Raw genomic sequence first — 19,172 nt, forward strand, 5'->3', positions numbered from 1 at the left:
ACTGGGCTACAGGTGAACAGATACTTCATTAAAAAGATACACTAATGGCAAATGTATATGAAAAGGTCCTTGACATCTTTAGTCAGAAAAATGCAAATTGAAACTACAATGGGCTACCACCACACATCAACTAGAACAACTAAAATTAAGACTAACCAAAGAATATTAGTGATTATGTGCAAAAAAACCAGAATTCTCATATACTGATAAAAAGTTTAGTTGTTTCTTGAAAAGCTCAACAAATGCTTCTATACAATTTAGGCATTCTGCTCACAGGTATTTACCCAAGAAAAAGTGAATGCATATACCCATGCAGAACTGTTACACAAATGTGTATATGAAAGCTTCATGTCTAACAGCCAAAAGTAAGTAGAATCAACACAAATGTCCACCAATAAGTGAATGAATAAATACCATTACATCCATACACTACCACTACTCAACAATAAGGAATGAACTACAGGTACATATAATACAAATAAATCTCAAAGTAAGCTGAATGAAAGCCAAAAAAGAAAAAAAAGAGCATGCTGTGCGACTCCACTCATAAAACACTGTAGAAAATGCCTGGGATGATGAGGAGGTGTGTGACAGGGAGAATCACAAAGGTGTGTGATGAAATTTGGGGGGGTAATGGTTAAGTTTTCTTATCTTGATTGTGGTGATGGTTTCACAGGTTTATTTAAGTCAAAACTTATCAAATTGTACACTTTATATATTTGCATTTTATTATGTCATTATATACCAAATCAAGCTGTTTAAACTAATATATATTATCTATAACCACACACCAGTGAATAATACACAAATTACAAACAGCAAACTATACTGTCAAATGAGAACATGTATAATTACATATGCTGCCCCTCTAAAAATCCACCTAATAAAATATCTCAGGACCATCTTCTACAGCATCTTTCACAGCTAAAATTAAAAGTTCCACTCATTAAACACTTCTTGATATAATACATATGCATATATGCACACATAGTTAGCACTTAAACGCATACTGAAACATTCATAAATCAGAACACATAGCACAAATTATGAAACAAAACGAGCTTTAATTTGACATATTAAAATAAACTATGACAAGGGTAGCAGCTGAGTTTTCAGCACCCTTTTATTAATGTAATCTCTAAATTTGAAGCACTGAATAAATGCTGCATGTTGAAATGAGAACATTCCTTTCTCTCTATATAAAGAAAGCCTAAAACAATACTCACTCCAGTGTTCACTAATTCACTTGGTGTAGGCCAATTCGCCATATCGCTGAAATCACTAGCCTAAAAATAATAAATAAATGTTATGACTGCAAATCAGATACTTTAAATAGAAAAAATACTTTCTAAAAGTAAAAGCAATTTTAATAATCAACTACAGTCCTGGCTGGTATGGTTCAGTGGGTTGAGCGCCAGCCTGTGAACCAAAAGGTTGCTGGTTCAATTCCCAGTCAGGGCACATGCCTGGGTTGCAGCCCAGGTCCCCTATTGGGGACCTGTAAAAGGCAAGTAATCGATGTTTCTTGTGCACATTGATGTTTTTCTCCTTCTCTCTCTCCCTCCCTACCCTCTCTCTAAAAAAATAAAATCCTTAAAAAAAATCACCTACATTCAATTATATGCAGGGATTTGCCAAATTAATCCAAAAACTTCTCCAAACAACAGAAAACTGAAACAAGTATGTCTTGGTCTTATGCTCTAATTTCTAGCACTATTGATGACACCAACTAAACTGATATAAACAGGATAACAGGTCATATAGGGGTTTGTGTAAGGGCTACAATTCCCTAGAGAATACAATTAGAAGAAAAATATGCAATAATCTAAAAACATGGTGATTTTCAAAATATATAGTAGTTGAGAACTACTTCATATAAAGACATACCTTGTTGGACTTCTTTGCCTTGAGTTTTCCTGCTTTTATAATTTTAGGGGAACTGAGCTCTAAAAAAAATACACAGAATTGTTTTTACAACCACTTCATTTAATATATTTAACAAAGTAACCCTCCTGTATCTCAGCCATGGACATGCCATCCAGACTGAGGAAACCCAGAAATTTCGGGGCCACGTGAGCTATGGCCACAGACGCATCACTTTGTAATCCTGCAAGCAAGCACAGAAGTACCCAGGACCCAAGGTAATGCTGGTAGCTTGCACTGTCACAGGTTTAACTTCAACCAGTATCACCCAGGTTACTTTAGGAAAGCTGTTATGAGGTCCTACCCCTTAAAGAGGAACCAGAGCTTCTGCCCAAGTGTCAACATCGATAAACTGTGGACCCTGGTCAGTGAGCAGAAACAGATAAATGTTGCCAAAAACAAGACTGGAGCCGGTCCCATCACTCATGCGGTGCAATTGAGTCACTACAAAGTTCTAGGGAAGGCAAAGCTCCCAAAGAAGCCGGTCCTTGTTGAAGGCCGAATTCTTTAGAAGACCTGAGGAGAAGATGGGGTGGGGGGGGGCCACACTGTGTCCTGGTAGCTTGAAGCCACATGGAGGAAGTTCATTAAATGCTCAGAAGTGCTTTGGCGGGGGGGGGGGGGTGGGGGGAGACTATTATAATATTAATTTCATTAAGTCAGTAGAGAATTTTATCACAAAAAAATTCTTTTTTTTCCCCCCCGAAAAAATCAATACATGTTCATTAAGGAACATCCAGAAAAGAAGTCAAAAGATTTCAAACTGTTTTTGAAAGCACACGTTTAGCAGTAGAAAATAGGTCTCCATAAAAGTTTGTACAAGACTATCATGGAATCACCACTTGTCCTTATCCTGAATAAGAACAGTGGTTGACAATTACATATATTAAATAAATAAGTAAATAAATAAATACTGTCTCCAAAGTTTTATACTTTTAGTCTTCAAGTCTTTTAGTTTGGTTCATTGCCTAGCAAGATAACCAGATGGCAATATCATCTAGCTAAACATGACCCAAAGTAAATATTAAGTAGAATAAACTTGGGATCTGCATCTACAATGTACACATGAATCCCAAAAATCACAGCAATGACCAATTCACAGAATGCAACAATATTTGAGTTAAAACTCAGAAGCTAATTTAAATAAGATACAAATGGCCTTGGCTGGTGTGCCTCAGTGAATTTAGCATTGGCCTATGAACCAAAAGGTCACTGGTTAGATTCCAGATCAGGGCACATGCCTGGGTTGCAGGCCGGGTCCCCAGTTGGGGGTGTGCAAAAGGCAACCAGTCAATGTTTCTCTCTCCCCCTCCCTCCTCTCCCTTTAAAAATAAATAAATAAGATCTCTTAAAGAGTTTTTTTTTTAAGGTTTACTTTATTCTCATTCCAGAGAGAGGGGAAGGGAGGTAGAGAAGGAGGAAGAGGAGGAGAGAGAGAGAAACATCTATCTATTGGTTGCCTCCTGCAGACACCCCAACTGGGGGTCAAACCTGCAACCTGGGCATATGGCCTGACCAGGAATGGAACCAGAGACTTTTCGGTTTATAGGACAATGCTCTAATCAACTGAGCCACAGTGGCTAGGGCAATAAATAAGATCTTTCAATAAGATACAGACTGTCCAGAATTATAATGTTTTGACTTAAGACTTTCTTTTTCATTGTGTAAAAGCAGTAAGTATTCAGTACTACTGTACTTCTAATTTTGAATTTTGATGTTTTCCCAGGTTAGCAATATGCTGTACAATATTCTTATGATGCTGGGCAGTGAACTGCAGCTCTCAGTCAGCCATGCAATCACAAGTGTAAGTCACAACCAATACTCTACAGTGTGGTATTAAATGTATCTTTGACAATGATATTCTCAATTTACAACTGGTGCCAAATGGTAACCCCACTGTAAATTGAAGTCCATTTACACTTCTCAAAAAAGGAAATAAAGGACAAAGGCTGAAAGGTGTCACCAGGGATGGGCATACAGGGATCTCAAATACTGTAATAATTCTAAATTCTCTAGTTCTAAAGTAGAAGAGTACACAGGTATTTGTTTTATTCTTCTTTATACTTTAAGTATACATATTATGTGTGTGTGTGTGTGTAGACATGTGTAATGGGTATAAGACTAAAATATTTCATTAAGAAAAATTAGACACAGTAAGAAAAAATATGGGCAAATAGGACAAAAAAAATGGGGGTAGGAAAAAACCCAACTAAATAAATAACATTTTCCATTATCTAGAATTTCATTGAAATATGTTCTGTAAATACTACATATATTTTATGAAATTGAAATAGTATAGAACATTTGAGGAACTTTTCCCACAGCAAAGTGAAAAATATTGCTAAGTTAAGTAAATAAAGGGCCCAGTAATTATAAAATACCTCCTTATACAAGCTACTTGACATACTGAAAAGTAATAAGGGATAGGCCACACAAGCAAGTTTTATATGGCTTTATTACAAATAAATTAGACATAAATAATCACAAAGTGAATTGTTTGGAAATCAAACAATTCACTGTCTACAAAAAACAAGTGCTGTGGTCTGCTCCTTCATGCTGTCAACTTCATAGGAGCAGGCTCCCCAACAGAGATTGAAGGGGGAACTGCACTTGTGCAATGCCAACTACGTCAACACATTTGTCTAATTCCAAGTTCAACATCAGGAAGTCCTCTGTGTGCTTCTTACTTGGACTGCCTCATCAATCCAGTCTTTTAGAGTTAAAAAGATGTTAATGAGCTTAAAAAAAAATCTCAGTAAAAGATGAAAAGGTAATTCATAAAAGAAATACAAATATTTCTTTTTTTGACATAACATAAAATTGACATTATGACAAAAATGTTGTTATGTTATAACATATTGTTATAACAAATTGTTATAACAATTATGTTATGTTTGACATAACATAAAATTGACATTATGACATAAAATGACAAAATTGACATTACCATTATGTTTGACATTAAGTCAAACATAAAATGGTAATCAACTGCACTAATAATGCAAACTAAAACAGTAGATTTTTCACCTACCATATGGACAAAAAAGAGAATGCCCAGTGTTGGCCAGCCTATAAAGAAATGAACATTTACCACCACCATCACCACCCCGCCAAAGAGGGGGAAAAAATATGTAAAAGAAATGAACATCTCATGTTCTTGGCAAGAGTGTGTAGTAGTACAATCTTTCAAGGATAATACGTCGTTTAAAATGTCATTTAAAATATACCTTTTAATAAAGCAATTCCATTTCTGGGAAATTATCTGGGAATCAAAAGACACTGTACAAAGATGTCTGTTTAAGATATTTACTATAGCTTTGCTGATAGTCGTATTTAAATAAGTAATTCCTACATCCATTAATATGGAAAAGTTACATTATGGTACATCTATAGAAAAATAATGTAAAACTTTTTAAAAAAGATAAACCTGTATGTACTGACTGAGATGGAAAGAAGTCCACCAAGTTTTTAATTTTATATACACATAGAGAACAGGCAAAAAAAGCCTAAGAAATGTCTTTTTTTTTCATTTTCCCATGTTTTAACTAAAAATGGAAGATAATGCCCTGTATGTTATTACAGAAAACCTAAAATTGGAAAACTAAGCCAACTTACAAGACTATTTTTTTTAAGATTTTATTTATTTGTATTTAAGAGAGAGGGAAGGGGGGAGAAAAAGAGGGAGGGAAACATCAATGTATGAGAAATACATCAATCAGTTGCCTCTTGCACGCCCCCAACTGGGGACCTAGCCTGCAACCCAGGCATGTGCCTTGACTGGGAATCAAACCAGCAACCTTTCGATTTGCAGGCTGGCACTCAATCGACTGAGCCACATCTGTCAGGGCATAAAATTAAATTTAAAAGTTTTAATTAAAAAAATATATATCTCACCCTGGCCAGGTGGTTCAGTTGGTTGAGCATCACCCCATATACCACAAAGTTGTGGGTTCAACCCCTGGTTGGGGCGTGTATGGGAGGCAACATCTTTCTTTCCTGGTCTCTCATTCTCTACCCTCTTCCTCTCTCTAAAAATCAATAAACACATCCTCAGGTGACAATTTAAAAATATGTACCTTTTCAACAGATGAAACCTAAGAAACAAATTTAAGGTATTAGTGGCTCCAAGTATGTATGTATATAAACAAATTAAGTATGTGATCTTCATATCTCCATTTTTCAAACATTAGTGTGGCAGTTATTATACCAGTATAACTCTCTTGATTAATATTCTAGTATCCTTTTGATAAGGAAAAACATTTTGCTACATTGCTTTAAAAAAGTGAAAAACAAACGAACAAAAAAAACACCCCAAGCCTTAACCCTTACTCTAAAAGTGGGAGTATCCATTTGCACAGTCACTTTAAAGAGTAACTTGCCAATCAATACCCTGTGACCTAATAATAATTCTATTTACCTAGCCTAGAAAGTCAGACATAGAAAAGGTATGTGTAAAAAATGTCTGAAACAACTGAGATGCTGCTGATCAATACATGAGGGGCTAAATTAACTATGTCAGTTATATTTATAAACCACTTCTCAGCAGTTTTTTAAAAGGCGTTTAGATTAAAAAGGACCAATGTCATCATCACAAGAATAAGTCAATTATGTACGTATGGGGCCAGACAACTAGGCTTAGTGTGGCTATCATTTTGCAATATGTATAAATATTAAATCATTGTGTTGTACATCTAAAACTAATGTTGTATGTCAGTTATATCTCAATAATGAATAATTTAAAAAAAAACACTAATGATAAGGGAAAAAAAAGGACCAAAAACACTCTAAATGAAAAAAGAATGTTATGTTCTAAGCGCACACACAAAACACTATATTTGGACATAATAGCACAGGTTTAAAAGGACATTTGGTAAACGTGATTATCTTTTTTTTTTTTAATCCTTACCAAAAGGATATGTTTACTGATGTCAGAGAGTAAGGGAGAAAAACATTGATGTGAGACAAAAACGTCATCTGGTTGTCTCCCATACACACCCCAACCAGAGATTGAACCCACAACCTGAAGTATGTGCCCTGACCAGGAATGGAACCCTCAGCCTTTCAGTGTGTGGGATGAGGCTCCAACCAACTGAGCCACCTGCCTGAGCTGATCATCTCATTTTTGAAAGGGACACCAAAAGTTCTGTTTTTACAAGGAGAATATATTTATGCATCATTTATATAACTAACTTAAAATATGACTAGGGTAATGACAGCTGGGGAACAGATGTGGGGATAACAAGGTTGAGGGGGTCAGAGAAACTATAGGTTAAGTGATTAATAAATCCCACTGTGATTTTAATAAAAGTCCCCAAAATAAGTAAAACAAGGTAAGGGCAGATTGAGAAACAATTCTTTTTAGTTTCCTGACTGAATTCAAAACCGCAGTGACACTTATTTTAGGTGTCTTGGGTGGGCCAGGCTTAGGTCGAAAAGAGGGACTTATCTGGACTATGGAGAAACAGGCAAGAACCATCCCGAAAGCAGAAGAAAGTGTCTCACAAGACTGAAAAAGCAATAATGCCTCACCTGCAATCACCTGCAATTCCTAACATAGATATTTCTCGATTAACAATCCTGAAATACTCCTACATTTCCTATAATGTTTCTATCTCTGGTAATAAATTTTCTAGCAAAATGTTGTGGACGGAATCCTTGTACCTCACTAAGAGAGTGACAATAAATCCAGGTTTGGCCAGAACAAACATGGTTTAAGCCTGTTATGCCAGCATAATTAATATCCTTCTCTTTCCCTCTCAAGAATGTCCTGTTTTGTGGGATAAATTATTCAGGCCTACTAATAGATTATTGTACCAATTTAACCCTCCCCACTTTTCACCTACTCTGGACACTGCAGGTCTTCTGCTCCTATTTTATCACTTTTTTCCTTTTTCAAAAAAATATTTTATTTATTTATTTTTAGAGAGAGGGGGAAGGGAAGGAGAAAGAGAGGGAGAGACACAGCAATGTGTGGTTGCCTCAGGCATCCCCCACCTGGGACTTGGCCTGCAACTCAGGCATGTGCCCTGACTGGGAATCGAACAGGCGACCCTTTGGTTCACAGACCCGGGCTCATCATTCTTGAAGTTGCAAATTTACTTAGGAAAATAGGGAGGCAAAGACACTCAGTTATATGGATGGTACACAGGTATTAAGAACCGGAAGAGGTACATGTACTTCATTCACAGGGCCCAGAAATTTTGCTAAAAGTACAGCTAGTTAGTTAGTAACAATATCTGGATTAGAACCTCAAGTCTTACAGAACAGTGCATTTCTACACCAGTCTCTTGTCTAAGCTCCCCAAGTATTCAACTGCAAATAAAGGCTGTGGTAGAAAAGTACAGTCAGGACTGGAAAGACTGAGTTATATGGTACTTCAAGTCTGAAAATTAACATTTATGCGGGAACAGAATGGATTCCAAGAACAGAATGAGCTGAGCAAAATTGAAATTACCATGAATCGGACCATACATCAAACATCAGTTTGCTCTTAATTTCCAACAAAGATTAAGATACTCAATGAAAGCACCTGCAGGTTAATTATATTCAACTGTTAGGCCCTGACCAAGTAGCTCAGCTGATTAGCACATCATCCAGACACACCAAGGTTCTGGGTTCAATTCCCCCATCAGGACACATGCAATCAACCAACGACTGAATGAGTAAGTGGAACAAATTGATGTCTCTCTCTCTAAAATCAATAAATAAAAAATAAAACAAAGTAAACTGTTACATATTTTTCACAAGGCCATTTTCAATTTAAAACTCCTGAGTCTTACCTTAATGGTTTAAAAACCTGTCAAACTGATTTTACAATGAACAAAGACTGTAAGAACTATTTGAAGTCGTGAAAGGCAAGAACCTACATCCAAGATGATTCTATCCAGCAAAGCAATCCTTTAGAATGGAAGGGCAGATGAAGTGCTTCCCAGATAAGGTAAAATTAAAGGAGTTCATTATCACCAAACCCTTATTATACGAAATGTTTAAGGGACTTATCTAAGAAATTGAAAAAGATAAAAAACTATGAACAGGAAAGTGACAACAAACTCACAACGATTAACAACTGAACCTAAAACAACAACAACAAAAATAAATACTAAGCAAACAACTAGAACAGGAACAGAATCAGAGAAATGGAGATCACGTGGAGGGTTTTCAATGGGGAGGGAGAGGGGAAGGATGGCGGGGGAACGTACAGGGTACAGGAAACGTAACTTGGTAGGCATAAAATAGACGGGGAGAGGTTAAGAACAATATAGGAAACAGAAATTAAAGGACATATACGTACAACCCATGAACATGAACTAAGGGGGGGAATGCTGGAGGATTGAGGGGTGCAGGGCGGAAGGGAGATAAAGAGGGGGAACTGTAATAGCAGAGTCAATAAAATATACTTAAAAAAAAGACTTTGGGTTTTTTGACAGTTCACTAAAAATGTAAGTCTAGAAAGTGGGGAGTTGAGACGGCCATTAAGATTCACTAGGGCTTTCTCAGCTAAAATTTTATGGAGATTTTGCTTTTAGACTTTTGTTTTCTTCAGTTAATAGTAGTAAACAAATCTTTGCAGCTACAAGAGAATGTAGGCAATATTAAACTTAAGTGTGTTTAAGTAGTTTTTTCTGCAAGTGTCAAAACTTCTGAATAATGAGTACTATTATTGCTGTGCAAAAGCTAAAGAAATCAATTAACAATTCACTCCGCTGGAGTTCCTCTGAAGACATGTTATATGCCTGCAATAATACGCATGTCTACAATAATTACCTTACATTTACCCCATATGTTTCATCTCAACTGATCTTCACAGACCTACAAACATGCCCAGCTTTTCCCTATCCCCACCGTTAACCTTTTGTTTAAAGAAAAAGTGAAAATTTGAAAGTAAACAGCTGTAATTTCTATATTAAAAGTTCTATTAACTCACTAATTTAATTTAGAAAGCAAAACTAGGAGATACTGCTTCTTGTCTTGGTTGCATTTACTATTTCCATTTCAGCTTTCTAAAGGAAAAAAAAAATGCAGGTGCTACAACCAAAATAAAGTACCCAGAGTCATTGATCAGCATTCAAAGGCAGTGACATAATCTGATCTCCCCTAAAGGGAGATCTGAATGTTAGAACACTACCGTTTACCTACTTCAACTATTTCCCACCGCAATCACAGTTCAAAGCGTTTCAGTAGCAACTACGGTCTGCAGCCTCATGTTTAATCTGACTACTTAGTGTTTGGAAAACACTGGCATTTCCAGTTTACCCATTATTTCACACTAAAAATAAAACACAACCGCGCTCCCACATATAAATAAATCCCCCTGTTCCCCTCCTTTTGAAAAAACTTTTCTCTATAGGCGGAGTTGCATGCAAGAGCTACCTAAACTTAGCTCTCCCGAGTCCCCGCACGCGCGCGGGGCATGACCACCGAGGCCGCGCCCGCCGGGCGGAGAAGCCGAGGTCCCACCTCCGCGGCCCGCTCGCGTCCAGATGTCCATTTATGTAAATAGGCAGAGTGAATGACACCTTGGAACAAACACCTCTGACAGCGAGGGAGGCCTGCCCCTCCCCCGCTCGCGCCAGCCGGGGTCTCCCCGCGAGCCGCCCCCCCGCACACGCACCCTGTGCCCAGCCCACCACCGAGGAGCCACGGACCTGCTTCCGGGGATTCCAGTGGAGGCGGCGGCGGCTCCGGCCCGGCCGGGGACAGGTGCTGCGGCGGCTTTTTGGTCCAGGGGTTCTCCTTCGGGGGCAGCGGCGGCTGCGGCTTTTCTTCAGAGCCGCCCGCCGCCGCCTCCTCCTCCTCCCGGGCGTCTTCGGCCGGCGGGTCCCGCGGCGGCGGCGGCGGGGGCAGCAGGAGCAGCGGGGGCAGCGACTCCCTCCCGAAGGGGCCTCCAGAGCCGCACGCCCGGTGCGCCAGGTGCAGCGCCAGCGGCCTCACGGGCACGGCCGCCTGGGGCACGCTGTGTCCCAGCACCGGCGCCGGCGAAGGCTCGCCCCGCGCCCCCAAGCTGGTGGCGGTCGCGGCCCTCTCCTCCCTCGCCGCCGGCTTGCCCTCCCTCTCGGGCGTGGGCACCGGCTCGGCTTCCCGGCTCGCCCGGGGCGACGGCAACTCCTTCTCGGCGGCCGCCGCGGGCGGCTCCTCCGGAGAGGGAGCGGCGGGCACGGGGGCGCGAGCAAACATCGTCCCCTTACCCCAGCCGCCCCAGCCGCGGGGCGCTCGGGGCCAGGGAACCCGCGGCCAGGGAGCCGGGCTGCCCGTCTCTCCGCCGGGACACCCGCTGGCTCCGGCCCGGGGCACAGAGCCCGAGAGCCCCGCCGCCGTCACCGCCGCCACCGCCGCCCGCGTCGGCCGAGGCCGTGCAGCGCCCGGCGTGCCGCCCCTCCCCGCGTCGAACGGAGCGCTAACCGCCCGTCGGCTCGGCCCGCCTCGGCGACGCACGCCCCGAGCCAGCCAACCCGCGCCGGGCGCCGCGCAGCCGAGAGCCGCGAGCCGTCAGCCGGCGCAGGCAGCGACGGAGACGCGGCGAGCGGGGCTGGAGGACCTCAGGCGGAGTGCGGCCGGCGCGCGCCCCACAGCCAGTAACTGCTCGCGGGGCGTGAGGAGGCGGTCCGAGGGGACGGCGGGGGCGGGGCCTCCGGCTGCTGCGTGACGTGGCTACTCACCGGCGACGGCTTTAACCCGGCCGCCTCCCGCGGAGGCTGACGGAGGAGCCGGCTCAGACGGCCGGGCCCGCCCCAGCGGCAGCCCGAGGGGAAGGGAGGGAGAACTGAGCAATTCCGGGCTCGCGGGCTCCCGCGGCCTGGGCTGCGGGCACTTGGGCGGGGCGCGCACCGAGCTTCTGTGACTGGGGCGTACTCCAATGGCTGCGCCGGCGGGCGGAGGAGGGGCGGGGCGGGCTACGCACGTGGCGCCCAGGCGACGCTTTGCCCGGTGCCGGAGGCGGGGTGGCCCCGAGAGCAGGCAGGGGGACTGGGGTCGCACGCCGTGGACCGCTCCCGAGCGGGCTCGGGGCCACCCGAACGGGTCGCAGTGTCTCTCCTTCGTCTCTCCTCTCGCCGAGCCGGTCAAAAAAAAAAAAAAGTCCCCCCTAGCGTTTTGGGGCAGTGCGGTCTCAGTGAGCTTGAGCCTGTCCGAAATGAAAAAGGTGTAATTTCTAGGAAACCTTCGCCCAGGCACTTGGTCTAGTGCGCTTCCCTGCCCCTAGTCACGAAACGAAGTATTTCTCAAGGGCTCCTGAGTAAAACAAAAAACATTTCTTTTTTTTAATTAACTTGTAGGGAGAACACTAGTTTACAAACTAACAATGTTCCAAATATTTTTTTTTCCAGGGGTCCATGTTAAACAGGCACAAATACGTTTTGAGTTTTAAAATCCGATTAGAGCTTTGTAATTGGCACTCGGATTCAACAAGTGATGACATTGGTTTCACGTGTGAGTATTTACGGATTAATGACCTTTACGCGCCGGGTGCGTGGTTGCTGAAAATTTGTTCAGCTTTAGGGCTGTCAAACTAACTGGTACAGGACACCTCCCCCTGAGTCCCATTTCAATCCCTTTAAAGTCGGGATTATTTAATTTCCTAAAGCTAATAAAACTATGCAAACATGACAACAGTATAAACCAAGGGCGTCCAGACTTTTGGCGTCTCTGGGCCACACATTAAATACACAAACACTAACGAAAACTGATGAGCCAAAAAAAAAAAAAAGTCCATGCATCATTTGCATGCTACCGCCACCACGGATAACGAAAAAAAGTCCTCACATAATAACCCTAATCATGCAGCAGCCCTTTCGATTATCTTTTAAAATCACTGAGCAGGCCCCAAGTTGGTGACCACTAATATAGAAAATGTACGTATCTAAGTAATAAAACCCAGTGTGAAACTTAGTAATAAAACTAACTAATGTTTTAACTTGACAATTTTGTGTTGGGCTGCATGTAGCCTGGGTGGACACCCGTGGAGACAATGAGGCCTTTCTTTTTACCTGACCCAAGCACCCTCCTGAATCCATGTCCAGGTAAGCAGAGGTTTTTACTTCTACCCCAGGGGCGCCATCTTTACTAGCCCCTTCCTTGGGGAAGCTTTGTGTGTTTTTAACGACCAACCAGCTGCTCTTTGTTGTAACCAGCCTTTGGGGAGTCCCGCCCGGTTAATGCCTGGCCCTGTGACAAAAGCCTGCCAACAAATCCACGCTGTACAGACTCAGACGACACATTCTAGTTCCCCCACAGCTGCTTAACGACGGGGATGTGTTCCGAGAAGCAATTTCATCACTGTGGGAACATCGTGCAGTACACTTACACACCTAGGCTGTGTGCATGGGATAGCCTATTGCTGAGAGTACACGCTAGTGGTAAAAAGTACAGTGTAGTAAATGCGCAAACCAGTAGCACAGTCATGGATGACCAGTGCCGTGTATTGTAAATAATTGTAGGTGTCATACTTTATGGGGCCGGCAGTGTGCAGCAGCTCTGTTTGCACCAGCATCACCACAAACGCGTGAGTCTTGTGTTCCGCGATGTCACGATGATGGCTGCGAGGTCACTGGGCCATAGGAATTTTTCTGCTCCATTGTAATTTTATGGCACCACCTTTGTGCATGTGGTCAGTCACTGACAAAAACATTGTTATGCAGCGCATGACTGTACATGTGGATTAAAAGCTAATTCGGTCGAGAAAAAGGTGATGTGGAACAGTTTTGCAAAGTTACATTTACATGGGGCTACTTCACCATGGTTGCTGGTGTTTAAAAATGAAATGAAACCAAGTAAAGACGAAGACCTGATTAGCTTTATTAAGCACTTCATGAATCAGGCAGCATCCCATCTGGCAACTAGAAGGGCACTCTGATGACCTTGTGTGAAATGAGAGGCTTTTATAGGAAGAAGGGTGTGGCAAGGAATTGATTATCAAGAGAAATAAGCCAGGACGTCTTTTTGGGAGGCTTTTTATCAGGCAGATTACTTCTTCCTTCTATGTAATTGACCAGAAAATTCCAGAGAGGTTCATGAGATTATGTTTCTGGGAAGTTTGAAACAGCAAGTAGATAAGATATTTAATCTAGATTTTGGTATCACAGGATTTTGTCACAACTGACACCATCTTGGGCCTGTGGCTTTCTCTTTAATAGTGGTTTTGTACATTGCTTTTTCTTTTTATTGGAGTGAAAAATCATAAAGGCACTTTACTGAAGACAAACAGGAGGACTTTCTTGGAAATAGGGTATGCCTGAGGAGAGAGGACTGGAGGGTGAATGCGTTCTCAAAGGGTCTCTCAAGAACTCAGCAGTGGGTGTGTGAGGTCTTCACCGTAGGGCAGTGCCTGTAAAGTCAGTGAGGGAATTTGGCTACTTGCCTGTGTATTAAACACATTAATATATCTGCTTCCACATAACTGCCTCTTGGAAACAGCTCCACCTGTCTCCTACTTGCCCCTCCATATCTTCTCTCCACCCTCTTCCTACTTTTGTGCCAGGGAAGGCTGACGTGTCGGTCTGTACCCGTGGACTCCCTGGTCCCCCTTTGTGTCTCCGCGGGTTGGGGCGGTGGGACCTGCAGGTGATCGGAGGCCACAAGACAGGTCATAGCCCCTACTCCCCCCAAGTCATTATCCATCCTGCGGGTTATTTGTCCTTGGGTCGGGTCCTCATTATCCGGGATGAACAAGTTACTTGGTTCGGAATACTGGCGTCCAGGCAATGGGGATGGGAGAGCCGGGTATCAAGAGGAATGTGAGAGAGCTGCATCTTGTGACCAGGTTTTCTCCTCTTTTTCCCAGTTGTTAAGGAAAAAACTAGGCGGCCTCACTTGCCCCCGTCCTCCACCCCATAACAAGCCAAAACTTAATTGCAGTTTTCAGCCTGCCCAGGAATGTCACCTTAAACCTGTCCGGTTTACCAGTGAGGTAATCTGCCCTCTAAAGACCTGGGCTTCCCTTTCCCAAACAAAGGTGACTCTGCCAGAAACAATTCTCTTTTCTTCTGCTAATAACTTCCTTGTCCTGCCCAGTTTCTACCTGTAAGAACCTTCCGGTTTGTACTTCTTGGAGCACCTCTCTGTTTACTAGATGGGATGCTGCCCAATTCATAAATAAACCTTTCGACCCAATTAGATCATTAAATTTACTGGGTTGTATTTTTGTTCTTTAACAGATCTGGTGACAGCAATGGTGGGATTTAAAGGGAAGTTTTGACGGCCTTTGGGGACAAGAAACACAGGTGTGACGCCCAAGAACTTTTTTGAACTCTCTGCCTTTCTTGCTGTGTCAGAGGGCTCCTGGTATTCTGAACTCTGCTGGCCTTTCACGGAGCTCCGGATCTAATGAGCTATCCAATCCAGGGATTAGCAGGTCAACTCAAGCTGGCCGATTATTTCACCCAGATCACAAACCCCCACAGCTTCTGGTTCAGGCCACAATTCCCCAGGTGTTTGGAGTTCCTTTCCCCAACTTCAGCCCAGCCGCCGTTCCCTGGGGTTTGCCGGGTTAGTCCTCTCCCCAGTTCGTGTCTGCAGTCCCCGTTCACTGGGGTCTGCTGGTTCGCTCCGCAGTGGGGACCGCTGGTAACTGTGCGCAGCCTTCTGTGGGCCAGTCCATAGTAACATCTCTTTAGTTACTGCTGTTGCGTTAATGTGTACATTTCTTTTGTTTCGTGTAAAGCCTAGTACAGTGTTTTCCACGTCGAGAATTGTTGGTGGTTACCAGCTAGAGTTGGACCGGCTCCAACGTGTATGCCAGACTGGTTTTGCGATCAGATGTGACCCGTGGGAGACCTCAGGTGAATACAATTTTCTTTCAAGTAAAGGCTAGTTGCTGATGGCGATCTCGGAAATAAAAACTGGTGCAAACACTGGTGGGCACCGGTTGAGCATGGAGAGGTTGTTAGAGCTCTCTTCACTTTGAGAAGACTCCCATGATAGGCCCTCTTACGTTTTAGTTGGGCTCTGGAAAGCCCAAACGCCTAAAGAAAGGAGATTCTTTATATGCAAAGAGTTTGAGCACACCACATTCTAGCTCCCTGGCATATTTTATGTTTAGTAACTATTGTTTAGCCCTGGCTGGTGTGGCTCAGTGGGTTGAGTGCCAGCCTGCAAACCAAAAGGTCCCTGGTTTGATTCCCAGTCAGGGCACATGCCTGGGTTTGCAGACCAGATCCCCAGTTGGGGGTGTGTGAGAGGCAACTGATCGATGTTTCTCTCCCTCTTTCTCCTTCCCTTACTCTCTCTCTAAAAATAAATAAATAAAATCTCAAAAATAAAAATAAAAAAATTCTGACCTCTGGCTTAAATGGGCAAATGTCACAATCTCTGTAAATGACTGCAGTGACAGTGCCACCTTTGTAGAAGTGGTTTCTGCCTGGATAGGATTTATCTGTGTCTGGGGTGATTACTCTTCTCCTTGGGCCTGTGAATACCTAGATGGTTGGCATATAACTGGACAATGCCTCTTAGGACACCCAGTTGTGCCCCTAACTTTTCACAAAGGAACTAGGCCACTTCACTAGTCAGTTCTTCTGGATTTACATCCTTGAGTTAGAGAGACCTATTAGAAGCCATTCATGATTCAGAATTTGCGTTCTTTGGCAAGGCCCTACCTCCCTAGTTAGGAGTAAATGTAAATGAGATTATGATCAGGAACCTCTCCTTGACTATTGAAGATACTGATCCTTAGACTCTGTGGCCAAAGTTATTCTTGATAATAGGACAGACCTTGATTATCATTTAGCTGAGCAAGGCAGTGTTTGAGCTACGGCCAGTGCATTCTGCTGCACTTGAATGGACACTTGCGGAGAGGTGAAACTCCAGGTTACTGAGCAAGCCACTTGGCCTAAAATGGTGACCCCTTCCCTGGGGTCTTTGATTTGGTTTTTATTGGTTTGGGTCTTGCTTGAGGATAGTGGCTCTGAAGTACACTGTAAACATTGGGAATCATGCTGCTTATAGTTATCATAATAATATCCCTGATGCATTGTATCCTTTCAAAAGTTTGAAATGCATGTTCATAGCCACTGACCACCAGGCAAATGCTCTCCTTAAGACAGGAACATCAAAAAAGAACAAAGAGAATGGCCTACTAAGGACTGTGGACCTCAAGTTGTGACCTCAAAATTTTTTTAATTGTTGTTCAAGTACAGTTTTCTTTTACTCCCATCTCAGCCCACCCTCCCAGTGCTCCCCACCTCCACCCCCCTAGGTTTTTTTTCCCCTTTTCCTTTTTCTTTGTAATGGAAAACTTGAATATAGAGCACAGGTACAGGGGTGTCTTTTCAAAGAAGGGAGATGGTTCTCTAGGCCCTCACAAGTTACGAAACATCAGTTATCCGTATACAAACTCAATATTCAAATAATTGTTCAAGTGAGCTTTTAAAAGATACATCTTGTTTTTCCTGTTCAGAATGTGCTAATGTCTCATCGGATGGTTGAACCCACTCCTTCTCTCCCTCCCCCTGGTGTTTCAGGAAAGTAATGTCCCACAAGTACATCAAGACCTTTGTTTTTATTACCAGTGCAATTTAGGTTCAGGCTGGCAAAAACCCAATGTGCAAATAGTTGCACTTTATGCTGGAGAGATTTCAAAGAATGCATCATATATAATCTGTTTCAAAGTCCTACAGTCCAAGTAAAAAACTGAACCAGAGTTTTTCTTAGCTTCCTATAAAATACGACTTTAAGAGAGACCTGTTTTTCAACAAGATACACCAAAACATCATTACCTCCAAGTTCCAAGAGCCTTGGGCCCTGTTTATCATAATAAACATGAGCTAAATGCTTCGATAAATACTAAATACTTTTTTTTAAGATTTTTTTTTTAAATTTTTAGACAGAGGGGAAAGAAAGGAAAAAGAGAGGGAGAGAAACATCAATGTGTGGTTGCCTCTTCTGCATGCCCAACTGAGGAGGACCTGGCCCGCAACCCAGGCATGTGCCGACTGGGAGTTGACTGGTGACCCTTTGGTTTGCAGGCTGGCACACAATCCACTGAGCCACACCAGCCAGGGCACACTAAATACTTTAAATTATCTCTAACCTTCAAGGCAGGTCCATGCTAATGTGTGTTTGAAAGGCTTTACATGTACCTTCCCTTCAATAAACAGACTGACATACTCAATCTTAGATAAAGTGAGAGTAAAAGCACCTTCAGGAAATTTTGCTTTGTTCAGTTATCTGTATTATACAGATGGGGGGGGGGGGGCAGAAAACACTGTGTTTGCAGGGTAAACAGCTTCACAACAAATCTAGGTTGCCTTTCTGCCAGACTGCTTTTCCTAGGTAAAGTTCTCTCTACTTGTAGGTAGGTTTTAATGGGTCAGTTTAACAGAAGTAGGAACTCTCTCAAATGTTTGTCTTGCTTAAGAACTATCCACCAATAATAGGTAGGATTTTCCTGCCACACTATTTAGATTTTTTTCTTTTATCCTGTGGATGAAAAAAAAAAGGGTGGGTTTGTGGAAAGTAACCTCACAAGGTGATCAGATCGTAAATTCCTAACTGGGCAGGTCACAGTGGGCAGTCCCGCCTCCAGCCTCTGACTTCTTTAGTGACAGGTTTTAAACCAGCTCTGTCTGTTGTTCTGGAACGTCTGGGTTAACACACCTTCGAAACACAGTATCCCTGGAAGGAGTATTAACCCTCCAGGGAGCACATACTCTTTCTTTTTTTTAAATCATTGTTCAAGTACAGTTTTCTCCCTTTTATTCCCAATCCAGCCCACCCACACATAATCTTGTTAACTATCCTGTAATCCAATTCCTGCCTTGCTTTTTCACCCCGGGCAATTTTCCTTACTTCCCTCAACTTCAAATGCAAAAAAGAAGCTGCAAACTGTCATTCCAGGAGCATTTGAGACTTTACTCCCGTGCCTGTTAGGCTTTTTCACTCAAACACATACATATTCCCCACAAGTCTGGATGTTTCTTTCATTGATGAATTCTACACCCTATTGCTTGAAATTCTCTGTTCTTTGATACTGGAAGAGAAAAAGTTATGCTTCTTTGAACTTAGTTTTTTTTTAAGAGCATTTAAAAATGATTAAATATTATGATTGTTAAGTTATTGCTGTTGATACTACCAATCTACTGACCACACTCAGTAGATGGCCGGCAAAGTGCTAGGATACAACTTTTTGTGTGTGGAATTACCCAGGTTCTGTACGCAGGAAAATTGTTTTTACCTCAGTGAGTCAGAGATTCGATTTTTTACTGTTTCCTTTTTTCAATGAACCCGGCCTGGTGAATCTGCACAGCTCTTTCGGTCCT

General features: G+C 42.7%; 1 protein-coding gene across 6 annotated transcripts in view; it reads right to left on the reverse strand.

Annotated features, from left to right (window-relative positions):
* The window catches only part of LARP1B (La ribonucleoprotein 1B), a 68,623-nt gene extending 57,378 nt beyond the window's left edge, over positions 1–11,245 (reverse strand). For all 6 annotated transcript variants that reach the window (XR_006784804.1, XM_045830983.1, XM_045830982.1 and 3 more), the window contains exons 1-3: positions 10,569–11,245; positions 1,888–1,946; positions 1,227–1,286 (exon numbers count right to left, since the gene is read on the reverse strand). Coding sequence is in view for 5 of the 6 variants with exons in the window: in XM_045830983.1 (XP_045686939.1) it covers positions 1,227–1,286; positions 1,888–1,946; positions 10,569–11,097 (648 nt within the window). In the remaining variant the exon portion in view is untranslated. The remainder of the gene's footprint in view (positions 1–1,226; positions 1,287–1,887; positions 1,947–10,568) is intronic.
* Positions 11,246–19,172: the final 7,927 nt, after the last annotated feature.

The sequence above is a fragment of the Phyllostomus hastatus genome, unplaced genomic scaffold (assembly GCF_019186645.2).
Source record: "Phyllostomus hastatus isolate PE091 unplaced genomic scaffold, TTU_PhHast_1.1 phas_contig_159, whole genome shotgun sequence".
Lineage (NCBI taxonomy): Eukaryota > Metazoa > Chordata > Mammalia > Chiroptera > Phyllostomidae > Phyllostomus > Phyllostomus hastatus.